General features: G+C 40.6%; 1 protein-coding gene across 1 annotated transcript in view; it reads left to right on the forward strand.

Moving 5' to 3' along the window:
- The first annotated feature begins 4,544 nt into the window (after positions 1–4,544).
- NSF (N-ethylmaleimide sensitive factor, vesicle fusing ATPase) overlaps positions 4,545–23,100 on the forward strand; it is a 164,371-nt gene continuing 145,815 nt past the window's right edge. The window contains exon 1 of the mRNA XM_003414511.4: positions 4,545–4,606. Coding sequence (XP_003414559.2) covers positions 4,595–4,606 — 12 coding nt within the window. The 5' untranslated portion in view covers positions 4,545–4,594. The remainder of the gene's footprint in view (positions 4,607–23,100) is intronic.

Genomic DNA, 23,100 nt, shown 5'->3' on the forward strand with positions numbered 1-23,100 from the left:
TTTAATGTCTTTAAGGTTCTAGGCAGCTCAGCCCTCCCAAGAGACCCTGACTTCCTTTTCTCAGGATACACAAAAGCTCATCAGGCCAACACCTGAATAACCCCTTTTCAAAGAGATGCAGACAGCTCTCTGGACCCAAGATGTTAATATGCAGGGTTAGGCCGCCTGGCAAGTGCATTGGGCCTTGCACTGAAGAATTGCCTGGTTTCCATAGCAACATTCATTCCTTTCCACGGAGGAGTCTATCATCTCTTCAGCCCGCTTAGACTTTCCAGAATGAATTGATTTCTGTGACTATAGGTGTTTGTCCTTGAACCGCCAAAGAAAAAAGATATATTCATCAAAACCAGACTGCAGCTAGAATGCTGCATTTCATCAGCTGGTCTGCCATTTTAAAATTCCATCACCTTTCTCCATTTTGCTCCGTTCTCTAGCCTTATGCATCATTTTGGGAAATAGGCTTCTCTGACAGAAAACAAACAGATGGCAACTTCACCATCCTAAAACTGGCTGTGATGGGGTTGCAATAGTAAGTATTCAGCAAGGCCCCCTGACAGCCTGGGCTTACACTGTATGCGTGGCTGAGCTGTGGGTGAGGATTGGAGGGGCAAGAATATGGATCCCTGCCCACGTACACCACAGATGTCACAATCCCTGCAGTTTCACCGTTAGAGACTTGGCATTGCTCTACCCAGCAATGTTCTTTTTAAACTGCATATACTTCTGGGAGGAGTAACACATTAAATTACTAATGCTGGAACAATTTAGAAATGAGAGGAGGTGATGCAGAGAGGAGGGTGTAGAAAACACCCACATTTGCTTCACAGTGGTGCCTTCTGCCAGAGGAGCATGGGGATCCTTGTTGCATGTGTATGTACACACACACACACACACACACACACACACCCCACTGCAGGATGCACAGCCCACTGCAGGATGCCCTGTGACATTTACAAGGCTGTGTCAATTGGCTGAACAATACTGTTCCCTGAAACACCTGCATACAATCCTGTAGGTAGACCTTTGAAACCCACACCTTGAAGAGACTAAAAAACTCCTATCTCTGTCCCTAGCAGCGTTTGTTTAACCCTACAGCTTCCACAGACTCAAGGGAGTTTTCCTTCAGTTAATGTGGACATCACCAAAATGCCACATTGCTTTCTTAAATAAACTGGATTACAGTGAATCAGTTCACTTTTATGTTTAATATTGCCCTCACTCGTCAAAACACAGAAAAAATGTCTTTTTCCCTGGTTAAATTCTATTAGCACAACCGTTAAAACCAAAATATCTCTGTAACCAAAAAGTTATTCAGCTCCATTCCAAGTGAGCACTTATTAAGGGGATGTTTAGTGAGACATAATTTGAGCATAAATCTATATCTGTGCACTGTCCTCATGTCTTTGGATCAGGCCTCTACCTATAGAGGTCAGTTGCCTGTCAGGAACGACAGGTGACACTAAGTTCACTGCGTAAAACCCTGGAATCACCTCGATGTCACTGGCCAAGTGACATAGAAAACTGGGTCACACAGTGGTTATGTTCAGCAAGAGCTGACCCTATAAAAACCCCTGCCTCACTGTTCGTTGTCTTGGGTCCTGCTTTCTATATTTCATCATCTTCATTCCTTCTTTTCAGGTACCCAGTACCCCATTCCTTTCTGACCCTATTCCTCATCCCACCACATCCCCCTTCCAAAAAAAAGCCCTTCAACTCTTAGAAAATGATACCGTTTACATTTTAGGATCAATTTAAACCATTCTGCTAGCTATCTAACCTGTTTTCTCACTGTAAAACCAAAAGAAAAAAGAAATCCAAACCCATTGCTGTTGAGTTGATTTGGACTCAGTGACCCTAAAAGTTAGGGCAGAACTGTCCCATAGGGTTTCCAAGGAGCCGCTAGTGGATTTGAACTGCTGATCTTTTGGTTAGCAGCTGAAACTCTTAACCACTGCACCACCAGGGCCCCTACTGTAAAAGGAAAGCTTATTAAAAAGATTTCAGGGATCAGTGAATAGCCGGGGGAATTATTTTTTGAAGTAGGGAAGGATGGTGACTAAATCAAAGAAATCAAGACAAAAAGGGGCAACCAGATTTTGCAGAAGACAGAAACTAGACAAACTCCAGGATTCTAGATAACTAGTAGATGGTCTCTTAGGGTATCACCGTTGGGGTAAATCAGCCCTAGGCATTTTCTGTCTTTTTTTCCTCAGGAGAGTCAAGATTGCAGTTGTTTGGGAGAGAGACCTATTGAGCACAGCCTGGGTTCTGTGCTCACATGTGGGTCAGGGAGGACAGAGTATTTTTTTTGTCTGATAACTCTTCCCAGGCTGCATGCACCAGAAGGTGGAATAAATTTGGAACGTCAAAAGCATTAGTTGTCTATTGACTCTCAATGCATGGATTGCTCAGGTGATGTAGACTCATCTCCACTCATTCAGTTTCTGAGATGACCTTGAATATTAGAGCAAGGCACAGATGGAATGTACAGACATGTGGACCATCTGGAGCAATGTCTCAGAATCCTTCCCCTCCAGCTGGGTGCTAAGCTTGTGAAGGACAAGGGCTACATCTGCTTGTGATTTCTTTGGTAGACTCTTCAGGGCTGTACACACAGTTCTATTTCATTTATACCACTCATAGGAGGACATAAAGGATTGCTTATCATGGGTAAATAGGTATATAGGCTGACACACGAGGGGTGGGGGGGGGGGGGGCGGGGTGGGGACGGTGAGGCTTCTCCAGAAGGCTTATTTTCCAAGATGATAAACATTCCTCCTTGGTGGGGAGATTGAAGACATTTCCACTTGTAATCTAATTTGCTTAGAAAAACAAGACAAACCAACCAGTGGTACAGATAAATGCATTTGCATTATTCTCTAGCCTTCAAAATAATGCCAGATCATTGGACTGAGAGCCAATGTCATCTTCTGGATCCTGTAATTATTTGCACAAAATCTCTTTGATTTAGAGACTCAAATTCAAAGTATTGAAAAATGTGAGCCGTGACCCACCCACTGCTGTAAACTCACCTAATTATACCTCTAATTTTACAAAAAAGGAAACTGGATTCAGAGAGGTGAAGGGACACAGGTGAAGAGACTAGTAGAGAAAGGACAAGGATAAGATCCTAAGCCTCCTGGTTCCTCAATCCATTGTAATAGCAATTTTTATAGCTTTTTCAAGTTCCCAAAAAAAACCAGTGTGGTTGAGTTGATTCTGACTCATAGTGACCCTATAGGACAGAGTAGGACTGCCCCATAGAGTTTGCAGGGAGCGCCTGGTTTTTGCAAGTTAGTAGATCAAAATTCAGTAAGTTCCATATCTTTCCTGATAACCTCTCTGATCCACCCATGATTTAGTTAACAACTGATTTGTCTAGCAAAGTACTCTGGTTCTCAGGTTCAGTGTAAAAGTTTACGAAACTAGCATAACTTTTTTCTCCTGTCACTGGCCCATCTTCCTGTCACTCTCTGATTTTATTTGTTCTCAATTTTAAATGCTAAGCATGCCTAGCTCTTTCGATTCTTACCTTCCTTTCCTCATGTTGAAAAAACCCATTTTTTAAAAATTAACGGAGAAACGAAAGATAACAAATCCTATGATTCCCTATTGTCTTGTGTAAATATGAAGAGAAATATAAGATAGGAGGGGCAATAAAAGCGCCCGAAAAACCCATTTGGCAAAATTTCCCTTCCGGCAGGGTGCTTAAGGTTAGCTGAGATTCCAGTAAGGAAAAAATAGTAGAAAGAAAACAACAGGGGAAAAGAGAACTGAATGAAGGGGATATTTTATTCAAGTTCCACCATGTTAAACCAAGTCCACTGTCTAAATGGTAGTACGTACTCTACCAAGGTCATTGTCTACAATGAAAACAACACTAGAGAATGAAAAAAAATTATTAAAGATACAAATTATCTTTATAAACACAGAAAAATATATATTTCATAAATGAAATGCAAATATATTAAAAAAACATAAAAATGAGAATTCACTTTCAAGTTTGAAGAATACATTGTTTTTCCTAGCCACACACAGGTAGCTGTAAATGCCAACATTTAGACAGTTTTCCTGGAGTTAGGAAAACACGCCTACAATTAAAAGACAGAACCATCTTCCTTGAGGAAAAGCCAATAACCGCTGCTGGGTGCTCTTATGTATATTATCACATTTAAGTGCTTCCGGAAGCATGAAGCTAAATGGCTATGAAAGGGTGAACAGAAACTGGCAAAGAGATAAGCAGGGTTTAAGTGATTAAAAGCATCAAAGGCCTTGCTACAAATTCCAGAGCACAAGGAGCTCTTGACAGAATCACGGGCCGTCAGGTATTTCTTTCAAAACACAAAGTCACAGAACCAGCCGAACCAAACAGCTTGCACTCAAAATGGCGCCGAGGCTCTACTCGTCTCTCCCCTCGCTCGCCTCCGCCCGCCCCTCTCCTCGGCCGGGTGGGGGCGCCGGGGATGAGGCCGGGAGCGCGCGCGGTCTCATGGCGGCAGCGCGCCTGCGCGAGGCCGGGCGGCGGGCGCGCGCGGCGGGGGCGGGCTCTTCCGAGCGCTGAGCTGCAGTTGCGGAGCCGGACGTGTCGGTGAAGATGGCGGGCCGGGTGAGTGCCGGCCGGAGCTGAGGCTCGAGGCGGGGGGCTCTGGGCTCGCGGTCACTCGGAGATCGAGACTGCCCCTCACAGGGAACGGGAAATAAGTCTGAGCAAATGGGGCATGCGATGGGGCGAGAGGCCAGAGAAGGGCTTGAGGAGAAGAAGGGGGAGCGGTCGCAGGGGATTAACTCTCTAGAAACTCCATCCCCTTTGGGAAGCTCGAGTGGAGATAGCCCCCCTCACTCCTCCTGTCTCCTGCATCTCCCTTAATTCACCGTTCCTATCCCTCGGGGCTTGTTTCCCTCGTCCCTCACGGCAGCCGCAGGGCTGTGGCCGTTCCAGCCCTGTCTCGCGGACTCGGGGGGCTTTTCCGCACCCCTTGCTGGGGCTCGTTGGGTGAAGCCGCTGAAGTAGCTGCGGAGGACCGTCTGCTGCGGCCGGGCGAGGGGCGTGGGAAGGGTCATTAGGAACCCGCTTCTGCTTCTTCACAAATGAAGGGGCTCGTGAAAGGACGAGGGGGTGCAGATGACTTTGTTAAACCCCGGCCATCTGGGACCTGTCACTGTGGGTCGGGCAAGAATGGATTTAGCTTGACGTGGGGATGGATTTGAGGTGTCGTGTTTTGTTTTTCTAAATGACAGTCGCCTCCAATGCAGCAGAATACGCTGCTCAGGGTTTTAAATTTTACTTCCTCCTTTAGCTTCTGGGATCACCGGGTAGGATGAGTTTGGCCAGGGGAGAAAGGGCTGCTTCTGTGCTGTATTGCAGTGTCCGTTGGGCTAAAAACTCTGAGGGATGAATTCTGCCAGAGATTATACTGGCCATAAACCTGGGGACATTAACTGCGTCAGTAGGGGCTAAGTATGTGCTTGATTTGTTTGTTTATACCAGAATATCTGGATACGTGCATCATAGATTTATGCATACATGCAGATGTCCTATCTAAAGGGAATTGCAGATCATGAGATTCTAGAGTCAGAAGAGACCTTAAAGGTCATTCAGTTTGCCTCTTTCCTGTCCTTTTCCCCATAACCTCCCGTTTTACCAAGAAGCCCTGATGGCGCAGTGGTTAAGCACTTGGCTGCTAACCAAAAGGTCGGGAGGTTCAAACCCACCAGCCACTCCATGGGAGAAAGATGTGGCAGTCTGCTTCCCTAAAAGATTTACAGCCTTGGAAGCCTTATGAGGCAGTTCTACTCTGTCCTATAGGGTCACTATGAGTCTGAATTGACTCTTGACTGCAGTGGGTTTGGTTTTGTTTGAGGATTCTCTTCTGTATATTCACCCAACATACTCAAGCTTCTCTCCTCTTAAAACATATTCGCCTGCAGCCCCCACAGCTGTCACCTTTTCCCTTCCCACTTTATAGCCAGACATCTTGATAGAGTTATCTATATTTATCGTCTCCCATTTGCTTACCACCCACTCACCCCTCAACCTACTGCAGTCTGATTTCTGGCCCATCATCCCACTGAAATGTGCCCCTAAATTTAGTTGACATTTGTCAGTCCTTGTACTTGCTGTCTCAGCAACATTTGACATTGTTGACCATTACCTCCTTCATGGAAAACCCTCTTCTCATGGCTTCTGTGAGGCCTTGCACCTGTTTTTATTTATACCTCTCTTTTGCCGACTCACCGTCCTCTACCCCATTATTTTGGTGGTATTCCTCAAGGTCCTCTTGTCACCCTGTTTTCTCCTCAAGCAATCTTTTCCAAGCCCACAGCTTCAACTACTCTATATATGCCAATGATTTCCAATATTTTACCCCCAGTCCAGAACTATGTAAGTTCCACATCATTATGTCAAACTGCTTGTTTTAAAACCAAGGCCCTTCACACTCAACTTGTTCAAACCTGAACCCATCATCTTAACCCACCTAACTGGTAGTTTTCCTGTGTATCCTATCTCAGTGAATGGTACCACCAGCAATCCAATCATATAGATTAAAAACCTGAATGGGGTGGGGGGATCATCCTTTTTACATTTTCTCTCTTACCACATCCCCTGCCCCTCTGCTTGACAGTGAAATTCATCACTGAGCTGTGATCCCTCCCTCCCCCGCAAAAAAACCAAAACATATTATCAAGGGCAGAGAATCTGGCTCAGGGCATTGCTGCCTTGAACTTTATTCAAATCACCCACTGGACTGTCACATGAATCCTGTCATTTTAACCTCCTAAAAATCGCTCCAACCTGTCGACTTCTGTACATCATCATTTCTACCTCCTTTGCCCAAACTACTAGCATTTCTGGTCTGGACTACTGGAGGGGGCCCCTAAGTGGTCTCCACCTGCATTCTGGGCCACCTCTAATTCATTCTCCACATTGCAGTCAGATGGATCTTTTTAAAATCCAAATTTGATTGTTCCCTCTCCTGTCCAATTGCTACTTAGACCCCTCCCTCAGCAGCATCCCACTGCTTTAAGGAGAAGACCAATCCTTAATGTGGCTTTCAAGGATCTTTGTGGTTCTGTTCTGCTTACCACCTTACTCTCTGCACCCTGGTTGCATAAGCCTTCAATCCCTTGAATCTGCAGTAGTCTCTCTTATCACACAAGGCTTTGCAGGTGCTGTTTTCTTTCTTGTACTGCTTTTCCCTTACCTATTTAACTCCTACTCAGATCACTCAGCTACTTAAGGGAAGCCTATTCTGATCCCACACCGTAAGGATTCTTTGTTATACGCTCTTTAAGACCTCTGTTGCCTTCCTTCAGAGACTTGTCATTTTAGATTGAGTAGTGTGTGTGATATTTACCTCCATAGCTAGATTTTACCTTCCCTGAAAAGCAGAGACCATGTTAGCTCTTCACTTAATATTATCTGTGCTTTGCACACTGTCTGGGACATAGCACGCAATAAATTTTTGTTGAAAATGAATCAAATCTCCGAATACTCCAGTGATAGAGGATGCATGCATCACCGTAAAGCCAACCCATTCTAGTGTTAGCTCTGTTAGAAAGATCTTTTTTTTTTTTTTTTTACTTTGGAGGGGCAGTGGTGGTTCAGTGGTAGGATTCTTGCCTTCCATACGCGTTCGATCCCATTGTACATGGGGGTTGCCATGAGTTGGGGGGCAACTCAGCAGCAGCCGACAACAACAGATGTACCTTACCTACAGCTTTTTGGAAATTGAGGTCAAGGTTTAATTTTTTGAAACCACCTTCTACCTTTTGGAAAATCTGAACAACTTTGGCCCATCTCTGATTGTCTATCATTTCTTCTGATAGCCTTAAAAATGGGTTCTGTATTTCCTTTTTGTGGGAGGAAATTTATTTTGAGTTAGTATTACTTTTAGTTAATTTCGACGTTCGGAACCAACTCAACAGTACTTAACAACTAACACCACCACCAGCCTATAAATGATATTGTGTTCACTGTGTAATTAAATATTTTCTTTGTTGTGTTACTGATGTTACCACTGATAGCATTAGTAAACTGTATCTTGTCCTTCGCTTTTTCTGGCCGATAAAGAAAGCATCATATTCAGTTCATCTGGGAAACTGGCTGAAGAATAAAATGTGCTATGTTATTCAATATGCAACATTCAGGTCATCAGAGCGTGATTAATCTCTAAAATGCTGTGGAGCCCCTAACCTAAAAGTAAGGAATTTAAAAGAAGATAATTTTTGTCCTTATTTTTAAGTGTATTTACTATATGAGAAAAAATATGGAATGGTAAATTGGATACATTTTGTAATAAAAGGATTTGAATTTATCTGATTCCCTGTGGCCTTTCAAAAAGATTCATTTTAGGTAATACATTTTCTCAGCTGTTTGTTACTTTGTTTTATTTTTGCTAGTAATAAACTACACCCAAAAGTCATAATCTTTATTACTTACGTTGAAATACAGGCTGTTTCTTACTTATAAATGAACTCCACATACAAATGGCTACCACTGCCCCAGGGCTCCATGTCCTCTTTCAGAACCCTCTTGCTACACCTGCTCAGGAATCCTGGAATCAGAAGAAGAGGAAAGGAATCTGTGAAATGTGGCAGTAATACTTTAGGAGAGCAGACCCTGGGTACTGCTGTATCTGGTGTTGTGATCTAGGCCCCTATCCTACCATCGGAGACCTGGTGGTGCAGTAGTTAAGAGCTGTGGCTGCTAACCAAAAGGTCAGCAGTTTGAATCCACCAGCTGCTCCTTGGAAACTCTATGGGACAGTTCTACTCTGTCCTATAGGCTCGTTATGAGTTGTTATCGACTCAGTGGCAGCGGGTTTGGACCCTACCACCGCTCAAGCCCTGGTGGTGTGGTGATTAAGAGCTCAGCTGCTAACCAAGAGATCAGCAGCTTGAATCCACTAGCCGCTCTCTGGAAACCCTATGGGACAGTTCTACTCTGTCCTGTGGTGTCACTATGAGTCAGAATCAACTCGATGGCAACAGATTTGGTTTTTTTTTTGGATTCTACCACCACACCCCACTGCCAAAAAAAGAAAAGAATAAAAAGTCTTCACACTGCCTGAAATTTCTTGTTAAATTGCCAGAATTCTCACTGGAAAGTCAGCAGTCCCTTTCTGAGAACATACATATATTAATGCAAATGAAACTAGTGGATTGCTTTCTTCCTGAATCCGAACACCTGGTTGAGGTAATCTGTTGTGAAGAAGTTGGGGGTATTATGATGTTAAATTGGAACCTATGGGAAAATATGGCCTTGGTGATAGAAACTATACCACAGATCACATAATAGAATTTTGCAACATCAACGACTTCTTCATTGCAAATACCTTTTTTTCAACAACATAAACAGCGACAACTCACATGAACCTTACCGGGTGGAATACACAGGAATCAAGTTAACTACATCTATGGAAAGAGGCAATGGAAAAGCTCAATATCATCAGTCAGAACAAGGCCAGGAAAGAAAGAAAAGACCAAAATGGATGTTAGAAAAGACTCTGAAACTTACTGTTCAACATAGAGTAGCTAAAGTGAATTGAAGAAATGATGAAATAAAAGGGCTGAGCAGAAGATTTCAAAGGGCTGCTTGAGAAAACAAAGTAAAGTATTATAATGACGTGTGCAAAGAACTGGAGTTAGAAAACCAAAAGGGAAGAACATGCTCGGCATTTCTCAAGCTGAAAGAACTGAAGAAAAAATTCAAGCGTCTAGTTGAAATATTGAAGGATTCTACAGGGAAAATATTAAGTGATGCAGGAAGCATCAAAAGAAGATGGAAGGAATACACAGAGTCACTATACCAAGAAGAACTGGTCAGTGTTCAGCCACTTCAAGAGGTAGCATGTCATCAAGAACCGATGGTATTGAAGGAAGAAATCCAAGCTGCACTGAAGGCATTGGCAAAAAACAAGGCTTAGGAATTGACAAAATACAAATTAAGATATTTCAACAAATGGAGGCAGCACTGGAAGTGGTCACTCGTCTATACCAAGAAATTTGGAACCCAGCTATCTGGTCAACCGACTAGAAGAGATTCCAATTTGTACCCATTCTAAAGAAAGGTGATCCAACAGGATGGGGAAATTATCGAACAATATCATTAATATCACAAGAAAGTAAATTTTTGCTGAGGATAATTCAAAAGAGGTTGCAGCAGTACATTGACAGGGAATTGCCAGAAATTCAAGCCGGATTCAGAAGAGGACATGGAACAAGGGATATCATTGCTGATGTCAGATGAATCTTGGCTGAATGCGGAGAATACCAGAAGGGTGTTTACTTGTGTTTTATTGACTGTGCAAAGGCCATGAGAAATTATGGATAACATTGCGAAGAATGGGAATTCCAGAACAGTTAATTGTGCTCATGAGGAACCTGTACATAGACCAAGAGGCAGTCTTTGAACAGAACAAGGGGATACTGTGTAGTTTAAAGTCAGGAAGAGTGTGTGTCAAGGTTGTATCCTTTCACCATTCTTATTCAGTGTGTATGGTGAGCAAATAACCTGAGAAGCTGGAGTATCTGAAAAAGAAGGTGGCATCAGGATTGCAGGAAGACTTATTAACAACCTGTGATACGCAGATAACACAACCCTGCTTGTTGAAAGCAAAGAGGGCTTGAAGCACTTATTGATCAAGATCAAAGACTGTAGCCTTCAGTATGAATTACACCTCAACATAAAACAAAAACCCTCACAACTGGACCAATAAGCAGCATCATGATGAATGACTAATGCTGTCGAATCGATTCCCACTCTTGGCGACCCTGTAGGCCAGAGTAGAACTGCCCTGTAGGGTTTCCAAGGAGCAGCTGGTGGATTTGAACTGTCAGCCTTTTGATTTGCAGCGGAACACTTAACCACTGTGCCACGGCTCCAACATCATTATAAACAGAGAAAACAATTGAAGTTGTAAAGGATTTCATTTTACTTGGATCCACAATCTAAGCCCATGGAAACAGCAGTGAAGAAATCAAACGACACATTGCATTGGTCAAATCTGCTGCAAAAGACCTCTTTAAAGTGTTAAAAACATATCACCTAGAGAACTAAAGTAGGTGTGGCTGACCCAAGCCACGGTGTTTTCAGTCGCCTCCTGCATGCAAGAGCTGGAGAATGAATAAGGAAGACTGAAAAATAACCGATGCCTTTGAATTATGGTGTTGGCGAAGAACGTTGAATATACCATGGACTACCAGAAGAACAAACAAATCTGTCTTGGAAGAAGTACAACCAGAATGCTCCTTAGAAGCAAGGATGGTGAGACTTCGTCTTACATACTTTGGACATGTTATCAGGAAGGACCAGTCCCTGGAGAAAGACATCATGCTTAGTAAAGTAGAGGGTCAGCAAAAAAGAATACAACCCTCAACAAGATGGATTGACGCAGTGGCTGCAACAGTGGACTCGAGCATAACAAGGATTGTGAAGATCGCACAGGACCGGGCAGTGTGTCGTTTTGTTGTATATAGGGTCGCTATAGTTGGAACTGACTCCATGGCACCTAATAACAACAGGAAGAGAAGGACTACCCTTGTGGAGTTGAAATGGATGTAGAAAAGTGTTAGAGAGAAGTTACCTAATTGAACGTTTTGACAAGGGCAGGCTGGTACATATTCAGTGTCAGTTAGGAATTGAAAAGTTATTGAAGAAACTTTGCAGCCTAGGCTAGAAACCTAGCCATTTATTACATTTTATGAGTGAATGGCATCATTTCCAAATAACCAAACTTCAGATGGAAGTTTTGGAACACAAGCTATAAATTGGGGATAGCTCATGTGTAGTAGCACAAGTCAAAACAAAGAATATAAGGTATTTAATAGTCCTGTTTCCTAAATAAAAATTTTGCTATCTTTATGGATTGAATTGTGTCCCCCCAAGATGTGTGTGTAGTTGGCTAGGCCACGATTCCCAGTATTGTGTGATTCTCCACCATTTTGTCATCTGATGTGATTTTCCTGTGTGTTGTAATCCTAACCTCTATGATGTTAATTAGGCAGGATTAGAGGCAGTTATGTTAATGAGACAGGACTCAATCTACAATATTAGGTTGTATCTTGAGTCAATCTCTTTTAAGATATAAAAGAGAGAAGTGAGAGAGACAAGAGGACCTCATACCACCAAGAAAATAGTGCCAGGAGCAGAGTGCACCCTTTGGACTTGGGGTCCCTGCATTGTGAAGCTCCTATACCAGGGGAAGACTGATGACAAGGACCTACCCCCAGAGCTGACAGAGAAAGCCTTTCCCTGGAGCTGGCACCCGAATTTTGACTTCTAGCCTCCTAGACTGAGAAGATAAATTTCTCTTTGTTAAAGCCATTTACTTGTGGTCTTTCTATTATAGCAGCACTAAGATACTATCCTAAGCACATCAACTTTCAGCAGTCTTGTATACAGTAATTGTTTTTGTACATCACTTGAGTAGAAATTTAAAAAGCTACCTTTATTGTTAGTTATGAGATTCAGTGAGCTAGTGAATTAAGATACCCAGCAGAGAGGGTCTACTCATCGTAGGTACTCAGTGCTTCCTCCCTCCTCCCCCACCCTGGCTCGGGGCAGAGATGCGAAAGGGAGAACAGCAAAGACAGAACAGAGGATATGAGAGTGGGCAGTAGAGCAGTGCGAATTCAACAAAGCACCTCAAGAAGGAAAATTCCACTGGGGCCAAGGAGACAGGGTGGGGCAGGTATCTTCAAGGTCACCTTGAAGGTTGGATAGAAACATTCCGTTGTGACAACCCACAATCTGAAACAATGTGTGTGTGCGTCTTTAAAAAATGGATTAAGTACAAAAAGAAATAAACAATTCTGTGTAGATGGTGACTATAAAGTATAGAAAGTGTATTTGTGTACGGGCAGAGGTTTCGAAGGGAATAGAACTACAAACATGGTTTGGCTAGAGTGTTAGGATTATATGTGAATTTTAGAAACTTCCGGGCAATGTGCTGCATTTGTTTTTATCTTAAAACTCTACAAATAATTAAACTAATTTAACATGGAAAAAAAGTTACCTGCAAATGTAATAAATTTTAGAAAATAAAATTGAACTCTTTAAAGGATAATTAAGTAGATGTTGCTTTCTGAAACCTGGAGGGAAGGACCTGTGCTTAGGATGGGATTATACTTCTGTAAGTTATTTAAGGAGTAAAGGTATAAGAGGAAAGTATATTGTCATACTGAAAAATTCTTGAATTGACAGAACAGTGAACCCTTAGAAACACCTGCATTGGCAATACACTGGACACTTGTGATAATGTTATTTTTAGAGGTCCATGCTCTAGGGATGGCATTTTAGATAAAAATCTCTTAATGAGATCCCCTTTCATATTTCAGTAATTAAGACTGTTGGCATGGGCTCTGAGACCTACCTTGTCTTGACTTCAATTTTCTAGTGATATAATCTCATTATTTCCAACTTTTTTTTTTTTAACATGAAAACTGAATATTCCTTGTTTGATAATAACTATTTCTAGAAACTCTATGCATTTTAAATAAGTATAAATCATATGTACCTAAAGAGGTTTCAAACATGCTGGAAAGTATAGCAGATAAGGTAAGCTGTACACCTTAGTGCTCACCACTTATATTTAAGGAATATTAACATACTGTGACATTTGTTTCAGATCTTTTTTTTTAATTAAAAATAAAATGTTACAAATCTTATTGAACCCCCTTTGTCTTAGTCGTCTAGTGCTGCTGTAACAGAAATACCACAAGTGGATGGCTTTAACAAAGAGAAGTTTATTCTCTCACAGTCCAGTGGGCTAAAAAATTCAGGGCTCCGACTCCAGCGGAAGGCTCTGTCTCTGTTGGCTCTGGGGGAACGTGCTTCTCATCTCAGCTCAGGAACCTCAGGTCCAAAGGACACGCTTCGCTCCCGACGCTGCTTTCTTGGTGGTATGAGGTCCCCATGTCTCTCTCCTTGCTGCTCTCTTTTATATCTCAAAAGAGATTGGCTTAAGACACTATCTAATCTTGTAGACCTCATCAGTATAACTGCCACTAATCCATCTTATTACATCATAGTGATAGGATTTACACACATAGGGAAATCACATCAGAAGATAAAATGGTAGACAGTAATACAAGGGAATCCTGACCTAGCCAAGTTGACAGATATTTTGGGGGGACAGAATTCAATCCATGACACCCTTTGGTATCCTTGCTGAGTCCACTGGCCTTTCCTAAAGTATCCACTATCCCAAAGTTGGTGTGGAGCCATTCTGTCCACATCTACATATATTTGTGCCCATAAACAATGTATTGTTTGTTTTGAAAATCTATATAATGTTGTCATAGTGTATATTTCCTTCGACAGCCTGCATTTGTCATTTAAAAGTTTTTAAGATTTAGGTGTGTTGATACATAGAAAATATAGAGAGAGCCAGTTAATTCTGTTTCACTACTGTGTAGTATTTTATTTTGTGAATATATTACAATTGTCCACTTCCTTGTTAGAGGACAGCTTAGGCAGTTTCTAATTTCTTTTTTCCTGGAGTGCACATTCTAGTATACATCTCCTTTAGGATGTATGTCTAGCGGTAGAATTGCTAGGTAATAAGTTGTATTCATCGTCACCTAGTTATACCAATTTACATTCTCACTAGCAACATCGGAGTGTCCATTACTCATATCCTGTCCAACAATTAATGCAGACATTTTAATTTTTACCAGTCTGATAGATGTAAAACTATCTCGTTTAAATTTGCAGTTTCACCCTTATTACTAGTGAGACTGAGCATTTTTCATTTTGGTCATTCAGAGTTCCTCTTCTGTGAATTACATTTGTGTATACTTTGCCCTTTTTTTTTTTTTTCCCCCTGTTGGGCTGTTTGTATCTTTCTTATTAATTTGTAGAGTTTGTCATTTTTTTCTGAAGTGTGGGTAGAAGGAAGGGCATGTTTTGAGTTCCAGTCCTTTGTTAGTTGCAGATAGCTTCTCCCAGACAGTGATGATCCTTTTGTTTATAGGGTTTTAGATTTAAATTTTATTATGGTAATAATTATGCAGTTTTAAACTTTTATAATTTGTACTTTTGTGTGTTTTTCAAAGAAATTTTTCCCTACCCTGAAGTCATAAAGATTTTTTTTTGAAAGGTTTGAAGTTTTGCTTTTCACTTTTTGGTGTTTAATTCATTTGGAATTTATTTTTGTGTTTTATGTGAATTACAAAGCTAATTTTACCTTTTCCATATGTGTAGCCGTTTGTCCCAATATCATTTATTGAGTGTCCTTTCCCCCCACAGATTTGTAATTCTGTCTCTGTTTTGTACCCAGCTCCCTTCTCAGTATGAGTCTGGGCCTAGACTTTATTCTGTTTCACTTGCCTGTTTGTCCATATGTGCATCAATACTTCTGTTTTAATTACCATAGCCTTACAATTATTCTTGCTATCTGACAGATTGAGCCCCTTCTTATTTTTCTTCACTTGGCATTTCTTGGCCTTTTACTTTTTCCGTATATATTTTAGAAGCACCTTAATCCTCCTCTTTTTTTTAAATGTATACTCTTCATCTGTTGGTATTGATTTTGACCTGCATTTTTTTTTTTCTTATTTTTTACAAGGGCAGGCTGATTTATTTTTTGACACTAAGCCAAGAAGTGCTAATAATTTACCACATTTTTGTGCTCTACAGACTTGATACCAAATGAATTAGCATCAGCTGTGTATGAGTAAGGCAGGGTATTTTGGTCCTTTGCTAAATTCAGAATGGAGTGCTACAGTGCTGGTGGATTTTGCACTGTCCATATATATACATCTTTGGTAGAGGAGGAAATGGGAAAGTTACTAATTTCAGGTAAAAAATAATCTGCAAGCTAAAGCCATTTTTGAAATCCATCATTCATTTATTTTGTAAAATTGCTAAATAATGAAGAGTATTTCAAGTCTTCACTGTGATATATTTTATTTAAATGTATTTTTGGTGTTATGTACTTGTGAACAAACATTTTCTTAGTTGGTTTGCCAAGCAATGAAAATAGCGTTTATTACTAATCATGGGTCTTCCAAAGGACATCTGTGTTGGGGGGGCTAAAAAATGAGTGATTCTATAGTTACTTTTTCCCCAGAGAATAATAGTGACAAAATTTTGTGAGATGATAGCAGACTGTGTTCTTGTAGGTTAGACTGGAGCCTGGCGTGGAGGCATTATTCAGTAAATTATGTTGAATGAATGAAGGCACAAGTCATTTATTTCTGAATACTTTAATAAATTATCATTTCTAACAATGTCTGTAGTTTGAATTTTAATGTTATATTCTTGCCCCTAGCTATTGAATATTCAAAATAATGTTTATTCTATTATCCAAATCATTAATAATATAGGTTAGACCTAACTTTAAGCAGCTGCTGGACTCCAATACAGTCCTTTTGTCCCTCTGGAGATGTGGAATCTGAAAACTTCTTTTGCGTATGACCTTCTAATTAATTTGCTATGTATCAAACATCAAAATAAACATATTTACCAAGTTAAATGATGAAATGGACCGTGGCATTATTGAAGCCTATTTTTCATACATTGCTTCTCTTTTATTGTAGAAGAAAATTAAGTGTCAGTATTGGAGCTCTGGTAGCACAATGGTTAAGAGCTACAGCTGGTAACTAAAAGGTCATCAGTTCAAATCCACCTGTCACTCCATGGAAGCCCTGTGGGACAATTCTACCCTGTCCTATAGCATTGCTATGGGTCGGAATCAACTCGATGGCAGCAGGTTTGGTTTGGTTATTGCTATTTTAACAAAGTTTATTTCTCCTTACTCAGTACCCACCCCCCCCCCCAAAAAAAAAAACCCATTGCTGTCAAGCCCAACTCATAGCGACCCTATAGGACAGGGTAGAACTGCCCCATATGTTTCCAGGGAGCAAGCACCTGGTGGATTTGAACTGCCAACCTTTATGGTTAGCAGCCATGGCTATTAACCACTGTGTCACCAGTGTTTCCTTTCTGAACACAATGGTACTCAAAGTGGGGGTCTGCAGACCAGCAGCATCAGCATCACCTGAGAACTTGTTAGAAATGCAAATTCTCAGACCCACCCTGACTGACTAATTTAGAAACTCTTGGAATGGGGCCCAGCAATCTGTTTTAACAAGTTCTACAGGTGATTCTGATGAATGCTAAAGTTGAGAACATGGACCTAGTATTTTGAGCTCTTTCAGTTCCTTACAAATTGTTGAAGATAATACCCCCCCAACATGTTTTTCCCAATGTGTACTTAACCTTGGTATTTCTAGGTTTCAGGGTTATCGTCTTCCATTTAATACTTTCACCTACATTCCATTTTTCAAATATTAAAGAAAGCATTGTCATTTCTGGTAGTGTAGTGGATTAGGTACTCTGGCTGACCTTCCCACAGAAGCAATTAAAAATGCTAGATAAAATCTTTAACCAAAAATTTAAATACATAAACTGAACTGGCCAGAAATAAGGAATAATCAAACTAAAAGCTAAGCGAAGGTAGGTACCCAGAGTTGTAAGCCGAATTCATATGCCTTGAGGGCTTTATTTGTAAAACCTCCTAACTTGTGCTTCTACCTCAAGGGGTTCAGGGAACAGGAGATAAAGAAGGGTAGTTTTCTAGGAGAACCCTAACCCCCAGAAAAGATGGACCTCAAGAGGCTACACCTCATGGTAAGTGTAAACTAGAAATAAACTTGCCTATCAAAGGATCCGGAAAGAAAACTTCCTGTCTCAGATGGGAAGGGTAAAAAAAATTCCCCTGAGAATTTTAATCCACAAATTGACCTTCATTTAGATGTGAAGCCTGATTTCACATTACGTGGATGATCTGAAAATGATAAGCCAATAATTTAGTGTAAAATTGCACAAGAATAGTAGTGCCTCAAAATGTCTAAGAACACAAGTTACCTGACTGACTCAAGAAGAAATAGAAAATCTCAACAAACCTATAACAAGAGAATGAATCAGTAATCAAAAACCTTTCAACACCTCATCCTAGAATGGATATTATCAGAAAAATGGAAAATGACAAGTGTTGCAGAGGATGTGGAGAAATTAGAAACCTTATCCGTTGCTGATGGGATTGCAAAATGGTACAGGCATTGTGCAAAATAGTCTTGTAGTTTCTCAGGGGTTTAACATGGGATTACCGTACTACCCAGCAATTCTGTTCCTAGGTATATACCCAAAGGACTTGAAAGCAAGGACTCAAACACATACTTACAGACCAATTTCACTGTATGTTTATTTACAGTAGCCAAAAGGTGAAAACAACCCAAGTGTCCATCAATGTATAAATGGATAAACAAAAGTTGGTATATACACACAATGGAATATCATTCAGCCGCAAAGAGAAATGAAGTTCCGATATGTGCAATGAAGTGGGTAAACCTTGAAAATACTATGCTGAGTGAAGTAAGGGAGACACAAAAGGACAAAGATTGTATGATTCCACTTAAATGAAGTATCTAGAGTAGGCCGGTGCGTACAGACAAAAGTTTATTAGTGGTTACCAGGGGCTGGGAGAAGAAGGAATAGGTAGTTATTACATACGAAGTACTGACTTTCTGTTTGGGGTGAGGAAAAACTTGGAAATAGTGTCTATGGTTGCACAACCTGATAAATGTCATTAATGTCACTGAATTACAATTCACTTAAATGATTAAAATAGCCAATTTTTTGTTAAAAAAATAATATACTTACCATGATAAAATTATTTTTAAAAATTTCATTTCAATAAACAAAATTCAGTTAACAGAAAAACTCACAGCTGGCGTCATACTTCCCCACGTGTTTATCAGTTTGCCGTACTATGGTGGCCTGCGTGTTGCTATGATGCTGGAAGCTATGCTACTGGTATTCAAATACCAGCAGGGTCACGCATGGTGGACAGGTTTCAGGGAAGCTTCCAGACTAAGACAGGCTAGGAAGAAGGACCTGGTGATCTACTTCTAAAAAAAAATTGGCCAGTAGAAACCTTATGAATAGCAGTGAAACATTATCTGGTACAGTGCCGGAAGATGAGCCCCTCAGGTTGGAAGGCACTCAAAATATGACTGGGGAAGAGCTACCTCCTCAAAGCAGAGTCAACCTTAATGACGTGGATGGAATCAAGCTCTCGCGACCTTCATTTGCTGAGGTTGCATGACTCAAAATGAGAAGAGAGAGCTGCAAATATTCATTAATAGCAGAACATGGAATGTACAAAGTATGAATCTAGGAAAATTAGAAGTTATCAAAAATGAAATGGACCACATTAAGATTGATGTCCTAGGCATTAGTGAGCTGAAATGGACTAGTATTGGTCATTTAGATTTAGACAGTCATATGGTCTGCTGTGCCAGGAATGACAAATTGAACAGGAATGGTGTTACATTCATCGTCAAAAAGAACATTTCAAGATCTAAAGTACAACACTTTCAGTGACAGAGTAATATCCATACGCCTACACGAAGACCAGTTAATACAACTATTATTCAAATTTACATACCAACCCGTAAGGCCAAAGATGAGGAAATTGAAGATTTTTACCAACTTCTGCAGCCTGAAATTGATCAGACATGCAGTCAAGATGCATTGATAGTTACTACTGATTGGAATGTGAAAGCTGGAAACAAAAAAGGATTGGTAGTTGGAAAATAGGACCTTGGTGATATAAATGACACCAGCGATCGCATGATAGAACTTTGCAAGACCAACAACTTCTTCATTGCAAATACCTTTTTTCAACAATATAAACGATTGTACACGTGGACCTCACCAGATGGAAAACACAGGAATCAAATATACTACATCTGTGGAAAGAGATGATGGAAAAGCTCAATATCATCAGTCAGAACAAGGCCAAGGGCTGACTGTGGAACAGACCATCAATTACTGATATGCAAATTTAAGTTGAAGCTGAAGAAGATTAGAGCAAGTCCATAGGAGTCAAAACACAACCTTAAGTATTTCCCACCTGAATTTGGAGACCATCTCAAAAATAAATTTGACGCATTGAATACTAATGACTGAAGACCATATGGGTTGTAGAATGACATAAAGAATATCATACATGACCTCAGAACCTACTGTACAGCTGCAGTAGTCAAAACAGCCTGGTACTGGTACAACGACAGATACATTGACCAATGGAACAGAATTGGGAACCCAGATGTAAATCCATCCGCCTATGGTCACCTGATCTTCGACAAGGGCCCAAAGTCTGTCACATGGGGAAAAGACAGTCTTTGTAATAAATGCTGCTGGTGAAACTGGATGTCCATCTGCAAAAAAATGAAACAGGACCCTTACCTCACACCATACACAAAAACTAACTCAAAAATGGATCAAAGACCTAAATATAAAGCCAAAGACTATGAAGTTCATAGAAGAAAAAATAGGCTCAACACTAGAGGCCCTAATACATGGCATTAAGAAGATACAAACTATAACCAACAACACACAAACTTCAGAAGATAAGCTAGATAACTGGGATCTTTTAAAAATTAAACACTTATGCTCATCAAAAGATTGCACCAAAGGAGTAAAAAGAGAACCTACAGTCTGGAAAAAATTTTGGCTGTCACAAATCAGACAAAGGTCTGATCTCTGAAATCTATAAGAAAATCCAACACCTCTACAACAAAAAGACAAATAATCCAGTTAAATAATGGGCAAAGGAAATGAACAGATACTTCACCAAAGAAGATGTTCAGGAGCCAAAAGACACGTGAGGAAATGCTCACAGTCACTAACCATTAGAGAAATGCAAATCAAAACCACAATAAGATACCATCTCACCCCGGCATTACTGGCACAAATAAAAAAAAACAGGAAATAACAAATGTTGGAGAGGCTGCAGGGAGATCGGAACCCAAAATGCAAAATGATACAACCATTTTGGAAAACAATATGGCACTTCCTTAGAAAGCTAGAAATAGACATACCATATGATCCAGCATTCCCACTCCTAGGAATATATCCTAGAGAAATAGGAGTCGTCACACGAACAAACATGTGCATACCCATGTTCGTTGCAGCATTGTTCACAATAGCAAAACGATGGAAGCAACCTAGAGGCCCATCAGCAGAGGAATGGGTAATCAAACTATGGTACATAAACACAATGAAGTATTACACAACAATAAAGAACAGTGATGAATCCGTGAAGCATCTCATAACATGGATGAATCTGGAGGACATTATGCTGAGTGAAATAAGTCAATCATAAAAGGACAAATATTGTATGAGACCATTACTGTAAAAACTCATGAAAAGGTTTACACACAAAAAGAAACAATCTTTGATGGTTATGAGGGAGAGGAAAGGTGGGGATGGAAAAACATTAAGTAGACATTCAATAAGTGGTAACTTTGGTGAAGGGTAAGACGGTACACAATACTGGGGAAGCCCACATAGATATATCCAACCCCCCTGAAGGTCCAAATTGCTGGGCTGAGGGCTGCGAGGATCGTGGCCTTGGGGAACATCTAGCTTAATTGGCATAACATAGTTAATAAAGAAAATGCTGTACATTCTACTTTGGTGAATAGCATCTGGGGTCTTAAAAGCCTGTGAGCAGCCATCTAGGATACTGTACTGGTCTCACCCTTTCGGGAGCAAAGAAGAATGAAGAAAACTAAAGATACAAGGGAAAGATTAGTTCAAAGGACTAACAAACCACATCTGCCAGGGCCTCTACCAGACAGAGTCCAGTACAACTAGATGGTGCCTGGCTACCACCACTGACTGTGCTGACAGGGATTACAATAAAGGGTCCTGGACAGAGCTGGAGAAAAATGTAGAACAAAATTCCAACTCAAAAAAAAAAAAAAAAAAAAAACCAGACTTTCTGGCCTGACAGAGACTGGAGAAACCCTGAGAGTATGGCCCCCTGGACACCATTTTAGTTCAGTAATGAAGTCACTCCTGAGGTTCATCCTTCAGCCAAAGACAGAATAGGCTGATGGAACAAAAGGAGACTAAAGGGGCACACCAGCTCAGAGGCAAGGACTAGAAGGCAGGAGGGCAGAGGAAAGCTGGTAATAGGGAACCCAAGGTCAAGAAGGGAGAGTGTTGACATGTCTTGGAGTTGTTTACCAATGTCATAAAACAATATGTGTACTATTTCATGAGAAACTAGTTCTGTAAATCTTCATCTAAAGTACAATAAAAATTAAAAAAAATATATCATACATGAAGAAAGCAAATGGTCATTAAAAAGACAGGAAAGAAAGAAAAGACCAAAATGGATGTCAGAAGAAACTCTGAAACTTGCTCTTGAAGATAGAGTGAAAATGAATGGAAGAAAAAGAGCTGAACAGAAGATTTCAAAGGGCAGCTTAGAAGACAAGGTAAAGTATAATAGAAAATCAAAAGGGAAGAACATACTTGGCTTTTCTCAAGCTAAAACTGAAGAAAAATTTGAAGCCTTGAGTTGCAATATCGAAGGATTCTATTGGGAAAATATTGAATGACACAGGAAGCATCAAAAGAAGATGGAAGGAATGCACAGAATCACTGTACCAAAAAGAATTGGTTGATGTTCAGCCATTTCAGGAGTTAGCATATGATCAAAACCTGTGGCACTGAAGGAAGAAGTCTAAGCTGTGCAGAAAGGAATGTCGAAAAACAAGGCTCCGGGAATCGACTGAATACCAACTGAGATGTTGCAGTAAACAGATGCAGCGCTGGACGTGCTCATTTGTGTATGTCAAGAAATTTGGAAGACAGCTACCTGGCCAACCTACTGGAAGAGATCCATATTTGTGCCCATTCTAAAGAAAGGTGACCCAACAGAATGCAGAAATTATCGAACAATATCATTAATATCACATGGAAGTAAAATTTTGCTGAAGATGGTTCAAAAGTGGCTGCAGCAGTACATCAACAGGGAACTGCCAGAAGTTCAAGCCGAATTCCAAAGAGGAAGTGGAACGAGGGGTATCATTATTGATGGATCTTGACTGAAAGCAGAGAATACCAGAAAGATGTTTACCTGTGTTTTATTGACTCCACAAAGGCATTCAACTGTGTGGATCATAACAAATTATAGATAACAGTGAGAAGAATGCAAATTCCAGAACACTTAATCATGCTCCTGAGGAACCTGTATGTAGACCAAGAAGCAGTTGTTCAAACAGAACAAGGGGATA

This window comes from Loxodonta africana, chromosome 18 (genome assembly GCF_030014295.1).
Source record: "Loxodonta africana isolate mLoxAfr1 chromosome 18, mLoxAfr1.hap2, whole genome shotgun sequence".
NCBI lineage: Eukaryota > Metazoa > Chordata > Mammalia > Proboscidea > Elephantidae > Loxodonta > Loxodonta africana.